This window comes from Buteo buteo, chromosome 8 (genome assembly GCF_964188355.1).
Source record: "Buteo buteo chromosome 8, bButBut1.hap1.1, whole genome shotgun sequence".
In the NCBI taxonomy this organism is placed as follows: Eukaryota; Metazoa; Chordata; class Aves; order Accipitriformes; family Accipitridae; genus Buteo; species Buteo buteo.
Genome location: NC_134178.1, coordinates 43368043 through 43382682, shown reverse-complemented (window position 1 = coordinate 43382682; position 14640 = coordinate 43368043). Strand labels below are relative to the sequence as shown.

General features: G+C 47.4%; 1 protein-coding gene across 1 annotated transcript in view; it reads left to right on the top strand.

The window, feature by feature from the left end:
* Positions 1-10925, top strand: part of ARHGAP31 (Rho GTPase activating protein 31) — a 61625-nt gene extending 50700 nt beyond the window's left edge. The window contains exons 9-12 of the mRNA XM_075034370.1: positions 320-379; positions 1040-1666; positions 1967-2280; positions 3172-10925. Of these exons, the coding sequence (XP_074890471.1) occupies positions 320-379; positions 1040-1666; positions 1967-2280; positions 3172-5643 (3473 nt within the window). The 3' untranslated portion in view covers positions 5644-10925. The remainder of the gene's footprint in view (positions 1-319; positions 380-1039; positions 1667-1966; positions 2281-3171) is intronic.
* Positions 10926-14640: the final 3715 nt, after the last annotated feature.

Below are 14640 nucleotides of genomic sequence, written 5' to 3'. Positions count from 1 at the left end.
GGCAGTGGCGCATAACAGCTTCAGGGATGCTTAACTGCTTCACAGTGGAAATGGTGTTGACTGGCTGGGTTAAGTATAGCTCTCCACATGTCCAGCAGGTGCAAAGCTGTTGTTAGCGCTAGCAGATCCCCGGCTGTGTGGACAAGTGTTGTGAGTAATAAGCAGCGTGGTGTGGATACAGAGGGGGAATGCTTAGAAATGGAAAATAACTTTGATGTCTGCCTGGCATGCCCGTCTATATGTAGCCTTTGGTCTTTATGGGCTGAAACCTGCAAAGCCACAGGATCTGAAGCCTGCTTCTAAAACTCATTTTCCACAGAAAAAGCAACTATTCGGCCCGCGAAGAGCATGGACTCACTGTGTTCCCTGCCAGTGGAAGGTGAGACATCAGTAGCCTGTACTGTAAGGGTGAAGGATTGCACCTCTGCATTCTCAGCTTTCCCCCGTGCTTGCATGGATGCAGTGGTCTGTTTCTTTGCCTATCTCACCGTGTTCTGTATCTTTGTATGCTTATGCCATGGCTGCTGACGTGCCCCCGCCTTTGTGTGCATGCATTTTTAACCCTTTTCTGTGTCTTTTATGTTGGCATATGCACCTCAGAGTTACCACTGTGCCTAGCTGCATCTTTATTAGCAGTGGAATCACTTCGATTTAATTCTTGGTTATTCTGGGCACAAAATTCCCATTCGTAAGTGAAAAGTGCTTGCAATAAGCTGACAAAGCCTGGAGCTGTGATCTTTGTGGGCAATGCATGCTAGCCCTAGACTTGGCTGCATCTGAGAGGGGCCTCTAATAAAAGTCTTAGGTGATTTCCACTGGAGAGCATCCTGTCCAGCCCTGCCTGACCAATTTGAAGGAGGCCCCAGGGCTGGAGCCTGGAAAGTCTTCAGTGTGTGCTTTTCCCATCTCTCTGTGGAAATGTTGGTGTTCACCAGGACAGGACTCATCCCTGGAGGGATTGAGGAGGGCTCCTCACAGAGGAGGGTTGTTTGCTAGTGCTTTGCTTCCCACTGACTTCCTCCTATCTTCCCATCTCTAGGGGAGGATGAAAAGAGCAGATTCAAACGGACGGTGACTACTGGAGGGTTTTTTGTTCCGGTGATGAAGATACGGACAGGAGGCACAGGCAGCTCATATGACCTCAGCAAGGAGAATGAGTGGGAGCGGGAAGGATCTGCCATGGGGGCTAAAGGAAGCTCAGAGCTGAGCGGGGAGAAAGGTCCTCCCCGGACACCGCAGGCAAAGTCACCCCCTGAGCAGCTGAAGGTCTTCCGGGCAGCAGAGGATGCTGAAAACGAGCAGACTTCCCCCAAAGGCGGCCGCATGTTCTACACCTCCGAAACAGCCTCCAAGTCAGGCTTCCCAAGCAGCCTCTTTCCCTTGGAAGCCTCCCCTCGTCATCAGAGGAAAGCCCTGAACATCTCAGAGCCTTTCGCCGTCTCAGTCCCCCTGCGGGTATCTGCAGTCATCAGCACCAACAGCACTCCCTGCCGTGTGCCCACCAAGGAGAAGCTTTCCCTCTCCAGCCTAGAGGAGCTGTCTTCTCTGGTGGCCGAGAGCATGAGCCCCTCTGCCCTGGAAGTGGGGACCCACACGAGGACAGAGCAGGCACCGGAGCGAAAGGACAAACAGCCGGCGCCTGCCCTGCCAGCGGCAGCATCCAGAGGTAAAAGTGTGTTAAGGAGGGGGATGTGGAGATGCCTTGCAGCTTGGTGGGGTGAAGGTTGCTCCAGCTTGCTCTTGTGGCCCGAAAGAGACCAAGCTGTAGCAGGGTGGCTGTTGATGGCAGCAGGTCAGGTTGGTGCTCGTGGCAGTAACGAGACTGAGGAGTGGGTGGCCTCCCAGCAACGTCCTGTTGTGCCCGGAGGGAGCTCTGTAGCTTTGTTGGTTGGCATTGGGTTGAAACAGCAGGGCACATGTTTTCAGTCACAAATAATTACATCATTCATTTGTCTTTCTGATCCAGGCTCTCACCCTGAGGAGCTGGTGGCAGCCAGGAAACCCGAGTCCTTAGAAACTCCACAGCCAGCAGCAGAAAACCAGGAGGCATTATGTGGGCAAAGCAGCTGCCCAAGCAACACCAGCAGCCCCCAGCAGTCCTCGGAGCAGAGTCCCACCTTGGAACAAACACCAGCCTCAGAGGTTCATACGGGGCCACTCCCTGCAGACAAGGCAGAGCAAGGACAGCTCAAGACAAAAGGTGTCTCCTCAGAAGGCAGCTGTGGCCAGCAGAAGATCGAGACTGCTAAGACAGAAGAAGGGTCGTGCTTAAGAGATGTGGTAAGGAAGAAGGCATAAGAAAAAAGATGGGGGACAATGTCATGGTGGTGACTGGGAGGTTGTTTAAAGTTTCATTGTGTGTCCGTAGTCACGAAAACTCAGTCTGTGACCTAGGCTAAGCAGGGTCAAGAACTGACCATGTACTGATTTCGCTTCTGTCCACATCGCCATGTGGTGATTTACCTTTACACAACTACCTACTGTCCCCTTTTGGTCTTCTTTTCCTGTAACTATACGACTGCAATCAGTACAATCTGTCTGCTCTGAGACTTTCCAGATGTGAGACTGTCCAGATGTCTGAGCATTTTGACCCATAGTCTCTGAATTCCCCTTCTATTTTGCTGTGCCATTTGTCTTGGACAGCCTGAACAGTCCTTTTTTCTTCCATTCTTTACACACTTTTTTTTTTTAATTATTATTTTTGCCTCCTCTCTATCTCTAGCAGAGCTTTTTCACCAAGCGTCTTACAGCGATACTCATCTCTGGGCAGCTATTTAAAGATCTGTTGGCATAGCTCCTTGAATAGATTATTCATTCCAGTTCGTGTGCAATTTGGGAATGCAGATTCTCTGGCAAGGCCAAGCGAGCCTGAATGGGAAGGGCTGGGAAACGGACTGAGACATTCCAGCTACTCATTCACCTCACTCTTTCGGTACATCTGTCCAGGCCTCATTTTGTCTGCACCTCGGATCTTCTCCTCCATGAACTCACTTGTTTATAGACTTATTTCCTTCCCCGAACTGGTAGCAGTATGCGTGTTTGTGTTTCTGTACCCATGAGTGTGCTCGTTCGGAAGCCTGTCTATTCTAAGAGGGCTGTTTGAGGAAAATGAAGGGGTATTTACTGGTAAGTTGTGAGCTGCCAGGTCATGGTGTTTCTTCTGTTTTTCAGACTGAGGAAGACCCTGCAAATGTCCTTCTAGAACCATTGTGGCCAGAGATACAGCAGGAACTGAAAATTATCGAACCTGAAGAGGAGCTCTTGCTCTTGCCAGCAGCTGTCCCCAAGACGGGCCTAATTTCTGAATCCTCTTCTTCAGTACAGACAGATAGTTCTTCCTCTGGCCCAGGACAGAGCCCAACACTGTCTGAGCAGAAATCTGCAAGCAGAACACCACAGATAACAACTCAGGTGCCTTTATTTGGTGCCGGCAGCATGGAACGACAAGACAGCCTCCACAACTGCCAGTCTGATGAGGTTGCACAGCAGAGCTGTGCTTCAGCCCTACCCAAATTGGGTACTCTTCCAACTGGCACAGCCGCTCCAAAGAACCACCACCCAGTGACGGACAGCAGGACTGAATGTCTCACTCCTCCCCTGGACTGGAAGCTTCATAGTCAATCAGAATTTAATGAGATTGCCCCAAGTGATGATTTTTCTTGTTCCAAAGGAGCGTGTCCAGAGTCAGGGAGAGAAAAAGATAGCACTTGCCAGATGCAGAGGGTAAAGGATGGTCTTACCAGAGTCCAGACTCAGAGGGAGAAGCCTGAGATGATGACTGCTGATGAAAGGGACACATTCTCCTCCAAGGCGCTGAGTGGAGCTGGAATCCAGGAGCTGAAGGAGGGCAATGCTGTTAGCAGAACCCATGACGCTGGTGACCAGGATGATGAGGATACCTGGACAGATAATGTGCAGAGCTTAGAACTTGTGGAGCCATGGGAGGATCACCAGTGGGTTACGAGCCCACTCCATTCCCCCACCTTTAAGGATATTCAGGAGAAGGTGATACAGGAGTTCCAGCCACAGAGTCAGAGAGCAGAGACAGGCCTTTCTCTTAGACCACGATTCAGTCGCAGCCTCTCCCTGGACAGTAAAGACACAGTGATGAGTCTGTGGACTATCCCATTCTCTTTCATAGATGCCACTGACCGGCAGGAACCGTGCACTGACATTCTGCCAGTGACTTGTGAGCTGCCCAAAACACAAGCCATCTCCCCCCCTAGTCTGGGCAAAGCTAAGCGAGATGAAAATGTCACCAGTCCTCCAGAAGAACCTTCAAAACCTGAGGAGCTGAGGTATCCCCTCAGCAAGGAGGAAGCACCAGCTGAGAAAGAAGGACCCTCCAGAATCCCTCTTTCAGAGCCAGAGGAAAAGAAAGTGGATGTGAGCAAAGAAAACCCTTGGAGCTCAAAGGTTGAGCTGTCTTTACCATACCAAAATAGCCCAGGCAGTTCTTCACAGGCGAAGAACACAAAGGAGGAGTTATCCATGTCTCAGGACATTGCCCTGGGGGCAGGAGAGACTGTTACCAAAGCACTCTGCTCTGCCACAGAATCACAGCTGAGTAATAAAGGTGAAGAAACACCTCGCAAAGCGAAGACTAGGCCATCGTCCCTCAACTTGGAGTCATTCCTTCCAGCCCCAGATTTCTTCACATTCGAGAGCCTGTCCATGCCCTCTGCCCCTGGGAACCTCCTGTGTGGGCAGAAGGAAGTAAAAAGCAGTGATTCTGTCCCATCCCTACCGACTGCCTGCCCTGCTGCCAGTAAAGGTGTTCCCTGGGGGTCTCATTTCAATGCCCATGTGGATCTAGACTTGGATTACCTGGCAGTGGCCCATGCCACCACTGGCCGTCGTAACTCTGCCCCTGTCAGTGTGTCGGCAGTCAGGACCTCCTTCATGATTAAGATGTGCCAGGCTAGAGCAGTGCCTGTGATACCACCCAAGATTCAGTACACCCAGATCCCCCAGCCCCTGCAGGCTCAGAACACGGCTCTGCCGGCCGAGAAGAAGGAAGCAGAAGCCAAGCAGGCCATCAGGCAGACTCAACGGGTGGCATGGAGCCACCTGGAGGCCCCCAAGAGCCCACTGACAGAGAAGAAAGCCAAAGCAGAGAAAGAAAACAGTGACCCAGCTCAAAAGGACTCAGCCTGTCCTTGGCATGGCAGCCTCGGCTCTCCGCTGGAGCCATCTCAGTCCAGTCATTACCCCAATCTGGATGCCCCTGTTCTGCGCCGAAAGCGCACCTCTGAGGGGGAGACAGCTGGAGATAACCCACAGTCCTCGAAGATGGAGAGGCCTTCAGGGTTCTCCAAGCCTTCCTATAGATCTAGGCCCGGGAGGCCCCAGAGTCTGATCCTCTTCAGTCCCCCTTTCCCCATTATGGACCACCCCTCCTCTTCAGCAGACTCCAGGGTGTTGTTATCGCCCATAAGGAGCCCCACGCAGACCACCTCTTCGAGTCCCATTTGTGGTGAACTGTCTGAGACCTCGCGGACAACCCCTGAGGGGGTGACACTGCGGAACAAAATGACCATCCCCAAGAATGGCCAGAGACTGGAGACCTCTACCAGCTGCTTTTACCAGCCCCAGAGGCGCTCTGTGATTCTGGATGGACGAAGTGGGAGGCAGATCGAATAGCAACTGCTTCTCTTACTCCTTTTCCATGGTGGATGGGATGGGAGTATCCAAGACCAACTCTGTTGCCATTTTGCTGTTGTTATAACTATTTTGTGCAAGATGGACCCGAATCCTTTTTGGTTTCCTGCAAAGCATTTTGCTATGGAGGGTCATAGTCTTTTTGTCTTGCTTTTCCTTCCCTTTCTCACCCCTGCCTAGTCCCTCACTGTCTGCTTTTTGTTGTAAGCCAGTCCCAGGGAACTTGCATTTCCTCATACTTATTGTCTAACAAGCCCTGTGAAAGTCTCATCCTCCCTATGGAAAAATAAATCTTGGTATAATTAGAAAATAGGGCTGGGAGGAAACACTGTTCCAAAGCACTCCAGCCCAGGGTGCAGGGACACAACATCTGCTGAGGAGGTAAGTCCAGATGTTTGGGACCTCCTTCCATTGTTTCCCAGCCACCAGTGAAGGACCATGCCTACCCATCCCTGTTGTCTGATTTAGAGTGTAAAATAAACAGTGCAGGAGGCTGGGGATAGCTGAAGAGGAAGGCGAAGCTGGCATGAGCAAGTCACACAGGGTGTGAGACACCCAAGCATGTTCCAGTGACAAACACACAACTTTGAAGGTGCTGCCTCCAGCTCTGTCCTTGCATCAAAGATGTGTTCTTCCTGACATGTGCAAGGGCTGGAATGAAAGTAGCTGGCCAGGAAACGCCTAGTTGTTCTTTTAATCTTCCAAGTCCTGCTCATGAGTTTTGTTGTGCTCAGCCACACCTTCCTTGGGCAGACAAGATCCGTCTTTAGTGTGCAGCTGGCTGTCCAGCGGTAGAGACTTCTCAGGCTGGTATCAGTGAAAGCAAAAATACGGTCATAACAAAGGCCAGTATCAGCTATTTTCATCGTTGCTTAAAGCCAGATGACACCTCTGCAACTACCTCCAGCTGTGCTCCACACTGCCAACAGCAGTGAAAAGCAAGAGGATCTTCTGTTCTGCATGTCCTTGGGCTATTGCCCTCTTGCACCCTGACTGACATATCCTTGACCCTTGGTCTTTCATTGCCACTGTGTGGCATGTCCCCAGGTGCTTCTTCTTCCTTTAAACTTCCTCTCCTTGTGATCTTACACTGTTTCTTTGAGAGCATGGCTGGTTGTCACCTTCCTGGCCCTCAGTGCTTTCAGACTGATTAAGAGTATGGTAAAGAGGATGATTTGTGGGACTGCAGAACAGATCATGAACAATATCCTGAGAGGGGGATTTGAAGTGAATTAAACTCTCTCCTGAAGGGCCGTTATTGTTACAGGCAAATACACCTTCATATAAGCAACAGCTGCCGTGGGAATAGAATTAAAGCTTCCTTCATAAAGCCTCTAACTCTACATTCACCGCAGGCTCATCTATTGCCTGGTATGTGACCGTGGGTGATTGCAAAGTCAGGTACAGCCCGTGCTGTCTCTGCAATTTAAGTGTCACTAGTGACTATGGAGGAGACTGGAACACAGGTGCTGCTGCCAGCACCGAGATTGTCCCTGTAATGGTGCTTGCAGGGGCCATCATTCATGGAGATGTCTGAGTTTGTAGGCCCTGGGATGGGTATTATGGGCTAGAGTTTGAGCAGTAACTGAGCATCTGGTAGAAAGTGCATAGCCACCACAATGAGTGTCAGTCAGAATTTCCCAACGGATGTGTGTTTAGGGTTTTTTTCTGAAGTGCTGGCATTTTCAAATTGTTAGCAAACTCAGTCCATGAGCTCTCGGTCTGTACTGAATGTGTCACTTAATTAGCATCATTGCGGCTGGAGGGCCCAGAGCCTGTACGGTGCTTTCTCTGCACTCTTTGATTGCTACAGGGGAAAGATGCCAGAGTACTTTTGAGAAGTTCTGGGTCCACAAATGCAAGGAATATATCTTCTCCTGCCATATCCAAAGGGAGCATGAAAAAACAAGAGTGCTTTTCCCTGTCACCAGCTGCAATCTTTGAGCCTCCCCACTGTACTCCTCATTTGCGCGTAATGTCATATAAGAGGGAACAGAGCAGAGAACTAAGTCAGTGCTGTCAGTTTTGTTAAGGGAGAATGTTAAGCTAGACGAGAGCCTGGAGTTCTTGTTCGGGTCCACGTTCTCTCACAGATGTCAGCCTATGCTTTACCTGGGCAAACCGTGGATGGCAGGTCCAGAACATGCAGCTTGATGACAACTGTATTATCCTCCTCCCAGACCATAAGATGCCTGTGCAGCCTCCCATTAAAACTAGGGGATTGCCAGTCCTCCATGCTCCTCAGAGTTAGCACAGCTCTGTGCTGCATTTACATGGCACCCAAATGGCTTTTTTTTACTGCCTCATGGGAAAGCTTTTCACCACCACGGCTAGGTTAATGGCAAATGACTTGGGAAGGTGCGATACGAGGTATTGTGGTAAGGCTTTGGAGAAAGTAAAAGTTGTGGAAATGATGCCCAGGTTTTTTTGGCATCAACAAAATAGTTTACTTTGGACAAGGATTTATATTCTCGCAGTTCCTAGAAGTTTTGACTGCCAAGGCATCTGGAACGGAGCCAGCAAAGCTCACGAAGTAATGTATCAAAAGAAGAAGAAAATGTGATGAAACCTTGGCACCTTAAAACCAATTTTTTTTTCTTTTTTTTTCCCCCTCCTTATTCTCATATAAGCTGATCTATGAACAAGAAATGAGGTCTGGCAATTTGTATATAATACACTGTCTCAACTCTTAACAGCGTTCCAGTAAGTAATAGTGCTTTTGGCATAAGCGGTGAAACTCCTGCAAGAGAAAATTATTAGAAATCTTTACTTAATATTAAAGATCAGCCGCAACTAAAATCTGTATCCAGACTATACTTTTTAAGAGTGTTTCAGAATTTGAACTCAGATCCAGGTCCTGGATTTTAATTAAGCAGAGGTTCTGTAATGGCATCTCTATTTTGTAGCTCGATCCCATATCTCTCTACATTTTAATCTCCAGCCTTCAGCTGATGTATCAAACTTTTAAGAGCCTAGCCAAGTGGGATTAATGCAGGCACATCACTATAGCTGTATGATCACAAGTGGGCTTGTATCAAGAGCACTGAGATAAAACCCCAGATCCTGCAGAGCTGAGAGTACTTGCTTGGTTGCAAGGTGCACCACTGCACAGGCATCACCATTCTCAACTCCTGACTCAGACTTCTGCAGAGTTTTTAGTGCTTGATGATGGATCCGTGTTGATACTGACGGTTGCAGTCAGCTTCAAGGACCAGAGCTTGACAGTTGGACGGAGCCAGAAGACAGAAACCATCTCCCATCAAATAGTGCTGACTGTGTGGTTGAAGCTTCCTGAGATCCAAATTTACTAAGCCATTCCGGAGGTCAGCTTCAGGGTCAGACCAGATGTCATCTTTGCTTCAGAGCCCGTAAGTCATTCTCTGCCACCGCGCAGTAGCACATTGAACCTGAGACTGGAAGCTCTTCTGAAGTTCAGGGTTTTGCAGTGGTACATTGTGGGTACCAAACTCCTGCCCTCCAGCACAACCCCGCAACACTAGAGACTTTAAGAAAGGATTTGGGTTTTTGTGCTTGTTTTGGGGGTTGTTTATTATTTTTTTTCTGTGAAGCATTATGGAGAAGGATAGATCAAATTGATGGGAGATGGGTCTGGCCCAGAATTTGAAGTTTTGTGTATAGGACAGATAACTCGGTTGCTCTTGGCACTATGGAAAGGACCTTCCTAAACAGACTGTCACACATTTGCAGCTCTGCGAGGGTCATTTCAGGAACCCCGCAGTACATTTCAATTCTCCTGAGACTGCGAAGAGTATCAAGGCCATTCCCAAGTTTGCAGATGGCCCCAGTCTCAGTCATGATACGGTATCACCAGCATGTGCTGCTTGTGGACTTTGACTGATGGGAGACAAGTGACTCAAGTTCACTTATCCTTCCCATGTAGTCAGGGGGTTTGTGAGGCTTCTGTTAAGTGTAGCTCAGAGTGAAATGCTTGAGCTGGCAAAGATGGGAATCCTCTGATGGAAAGGAAGGACATGGATAATGTTAGCTCATGTGGGAGCTGCCTTAATGGTGGGAGAGTAAACAGAAACGAGGATTGTATTTTACCTTATAAATTCCTCTGGGCTCTCCATCCCATGCTATCACTTCAGAAAGACTGGAGCACTTCTTTTTTCACCTTTAGAGCTCCAGAGGAACTTAGGTCTGTACTAGAGAGCATCCATAAAGCCCTGCAACATTTTCCCTCATCCAGAGTTCAAATGGTGCAATCAAAGTCTTTTTTTCTTTCTTTATGAATTCTGAAATGCCTGTAGTGGTGAATATTGTGTTAAATTTATATATATATATATAAAAAAGATCATTCTATATAAATATATTAAAAAGGAAATGTAATTAAAATGAAGGAATTGCCTAAATAGAATCCTGCACATCTGTGAAACTTGGGCTGATGCATGGAACTGTTTTCTGCTGCAACGTTTGTAGCACCAAGGAAGTAAGATCAGCTGGCTTTTTGCCCACAGAGGAGAAGCTAATAAGTTCTGGCTAATCTGTGGTGGGCAGAAGGCCTGAATCTGCCTTCCTGAGCTGGATCATGTCCTGGGAGAGGAGGGATGAGATCAGGGGAGACCAGAGTGCAAGGACTGATTTAGCTTTCCACCACAAGCTTCTCCCCAGTCCTTGAAAATGCAAACAAGCTACTGGAGCATATATTACCTTTCAGGCATGCCCAGGTTTCCAGTTGTCCCTTCTGCTTCTCTCCATCTCTAGGAAAAAAAATATCTCTAGGGGTGGGGAGGAGCTGTAGCTGTTCCCAATTTGGTTTAGCTTTTGCTTGCTCCTAATCACTGTAAAGGCTTGGTGATATCTAATTCTGCTCCAAGCAAGGAATGGAAAGCTTGCCACTGAGTTTGAACTGGAGGTGGAACAGGACTTTAACAGCCCTGGAAAGGAAGGATGGCAGGAGGCAAGTGCTTCCTGAGGGCTCCATGCAGCAGCCCAGACCTTAGATCTTGTTCTTGTAGGCACTGGTCCCCTTTGATACACTATTTGCTGCCAGGTCAAGGGAAGGGCTGGAAGTCAGACACTGTGAAGAGGACTGTCCCCATTCCACTGGCCCTTGTTTGTGATTATTTCTCCTGCTAGCTCTGTTGGATTGTATTTTTGTTAATTTTGCTCTCTGTGTGGACTTGCCTGCCTTTGTGCCTTATTGCTTTAAAAAAAAAAACCAACCTAAACCAACAGCCACCAAAAAAAGGTGTTTTGCCAGGTCTCAGCCATGAGATTAAACTGGAGTTTTTATAAAAACAGACCTGTGCCCTAGTGATGTTTTGAAACATTTTCTTTTTCCTGGATTTGGTTTATGAATGCAGTGTAAATGCATTTGCCTGTCTCTGACATGCGAGTTTGAGCCATTCTTTTGTTGTGTGAGTGCTCAGGGCACTAAGCTGTGTTTGTCTAGGTTTTGACTATGGGAATAAAGGTTAGGGCCTGATCACACACTTTTCTGATTAGAGGTTATGAGGGTTGCAGCTGCTCTGCAGCTCTGAAAACGAAGTGAGGTCTTGGAGACTTCTATAGAATTACCATTATCTGAAATGCTTTAAAATTTCCAAAAGTTCATCTTTTTTCTTACCATTTTTAGTTCTTCCAGGCTGAAATTTTGGTGATGCACAACCATGTTCTCCCATTTAGCACATCTCCTGCAGAATTCTGCCTTGCCTGTGATAACGCAGAGCAATGCAGAACAGAGTACAGAAATACTCTGGGATCCCAATGCTTGCAGAGGGGAAGCCAAGCTGGATCAAGAGAAGTTATTATGAAGACTTTGGTACATTGTGTATGCACTTCTGTTGATTTGTAAAGGACAAGCAAGAACTTAAAAAAATGATGAATTAAGTTTCCTGGTGCTCTGGATTCTTGCAGAGAATTAGCCCTCATTGAGCTAATCGCTGAGCTGTAGCGTGGAAGTGAATATTATTAGTATCTGTCTGTTATTCTAGCCTGGGGAAAAAAAAAAAGAGAGGGGTTCTTGTGGTTGTAGCCTCAGTGGGCATACCTGCAGTTCAGCCTGCTCTTTGTTCTCCCTAAAACCCAGATGAATCATTAGGTTAAATGAAATACTTTTTTTTCCTACTCAGCAGCTGAATTCAGGGCTTGACTCCCTTTCCTACCTCCTTCATGACTTCAATTTCCCTTTAGGAAAATGCCTGCGTTGTGCTTCCTGCTTACCATGGCAACTGGCACACAAAGTGGGAGAGAAAACCATGTCTGCTGACCTCTGTAATTGTTGTTAGCCATAGCCAATTATTCATGCTGTACGAGAAACAGTATTTTTGTATTCTTTGTGCCACAGAATCTAGCAACGACTTGGCATAAGACAAGAGGAGAATCTCAGACTGCCCCCCAGCATTCCCATGGTCATGAAAATCAAGCAAAAGTCACACTGCAGACCTAGTCATACTCCTCTCAGCACTGTGCCCTAAATCGCGGTGCTTAAACACATGGAAGTGCTTGAACACAATTTCAGCCAATTCCTTTTGCCTGCTTTCCCATCACTACGAGTTTGAAAGTCTGACTCAGGACAAACATCTGGGTAGGTTGTATTGGAAGCACCAGCTGTAACACCTTGGATACTTTCAGCTAAGCCAAAACCAGGATTAAGCAAGTTCCCAAACTGGCTGTTAATCAGGAAACAATCTAACCCCCTGCCAAAGAGCACTTGATACCAGTGTCTCCTGCATCATCCTTGCAACACAGGAGTCCGGCAGCTGTGGGACACCGGAGGTGTCTAGCTGGCATCCCACTGGATGGAACTAAAGGTCAACTGGCAGCAAAGGGAAGGCGGGCAGTGCATGGAAGGAAATTTAGTCCAGTGGGGCAGACTTAGGCCAAGCTGGCACAAGGCGTCAACAACAGCAAAAAGAACAGGGTCATAATGGCCAAGATGGAGAAAGGCAGTGAGATCTCTCAGTTCATTTTCCGTCTAAGCAGGATAAACTTTTCAAAGAACACGTCTCACCACAAGGGTAAGGGGGAACAGGCTCAGGGTTAAGGTTTAGAAATGAATGAGAGCTGTGAAGCTCAGACCTGGCCAAGTCCTGATGCCCCCAAAAGTTAGCTAGAGCATGAGGGTTAAAACAAGAATGTTTGGTTCACTCCATAATAAAAAAGGGTAGCTATTTCCTCATGTCTTATTTGCAAACTGCAGTGCAAGATGAACTACATTTTGCAAACCTAGAAAATTAATAGCAATTATGTGGTGCACTTTGGGTCCAGGTATATCTTAAAACAGAACCTGTTTTCTCCCATAGCTACAGGGAACACCTATGTCTCTATCATTTAAATCCCTTATCTGAAAAGACCAGGAAATATTTGAATTCAGTGAGAGAAAATGACTTCAAAGAAAACTTACTAGCTGCTTAAGAATGAACCACAAGGAACAGGAACATGGGAATGACCAGAGCCGGAGAAAGGAGAATGATGATTATTAAACAGAGAAAGTTTCCAGATAAGTAAAACTTGAAAAGGAAAAAGAACCCCCCCCCCCCCAAAACCAGCCATGAGATCAAGTTGAATCAGTCTGAAAAATATCAGGTAACTACTTCTTTCCCTCCTGCTTCACAAGAGTCAGGAAGAAGTTTATGTCAGAAAAAATAGGTGCTCACAAAATGCTTTACTCACTTTTATTTGTATTGTGAGGTAATTTGCTTTAAACATCGAGGGTCAGACAGTGGAGGCAGAAGAGAGATGTAAAAAGACTAGGCTGGTTATTTTCAGGGATTATTTTGAAGTAGCTTGCCTTTACTTTCTCCAGCCTCTGTGCCAGCTACATACCCTGCTAAAGGTGAGTGTTGCCTTGGAAAAAATAGAGAGGCAAGGTTTTCAGTCCTGCATTCACTCAGTCAGTAACAGCCCTGAGTAGCCAGAGCAGCTCACCACTCATCACTTAGCTCTCTTGCAGAGTTTATCTCAACCAGTGAGCGTGCAAGAACTGCAGATGACCTTGCCTACGCCGGAATTTCACCTCGCGTGCAAGCTAACATAGTCAGAAACGCCCTCACCTTTTTTTCCTGTTGAGGATAAACCCTCAGCACTCATCCTCAACTCCTCATGCAGCAGGATCTCCTAAAGATAGATGCCTGAGATTACAGGGAGAGTTCTTGCAGGAGGTTCCCAGCATACCACACGTTGCAGAGGCTTTCCCCAGTTGCCAAAGAGGGCAGGGCTGCCAAGGAGTGGGAGAAGGAGGCTTCATTTATGAGCTAGTTTTAAGTCAGACTTGGTCCCGGTGAACATTTGCTTGGCACAAGTCCCTGTCGTAAGGAATGCGAAAAACTAAGATGCCAGGGCAGTGAGCAGAATGGGGAATAAATCATCTGAGTCAGAGGATACCAAATGCCACCGACAGCCTGGTTGCTGGTTTTCGCAATGAGGTGGGTAGCCAGATGCAAGCACGGCACATAGTGGGCATTGTATGTCTCATATGAACCAGCAAGGGAAGGAGAAATAGTGCCTGTGCAAAGAGATCTCATGCAGCAGAAGAAGAAGTGAGGGGAAAGGACGAAGGGGTAGGAAAGCCTGTTGGAAAAATGGGGGCAAGGCACAAAATACACAAAGGCAGCCCCACATTGCCCCATTGCTTGAAGGAACAGAGACCTTCAGTATTGGCAGCCACAAACATTCAACAGTGTGAAAAACATCAGGTTATGTTTGTATGTGTATGGGAGGGGAGTAGCTGGGGATTTGGGATTCTTGTTGGCTTGGAGGCCATGCTGCTCTGTCAAGTATGAACAGAAGATGTTTCTCAGTGAGACTCTGATTTCTCAGAGCTGGGAATATTACAATAAATTAATAATCTAAAAATATAGTTGGTAGCTCCGTGGGAGAATTGAAACATGCTTTTTTTTTGCCAGGAGACAACTGTGAATATTCACACCTGCAGAGAAGAAATACACAGAGCAAATCTGCAAACAAACCACACAGCTTCCACCTGGAGAATTTTTTTCTTCATCCTGTCTTAGT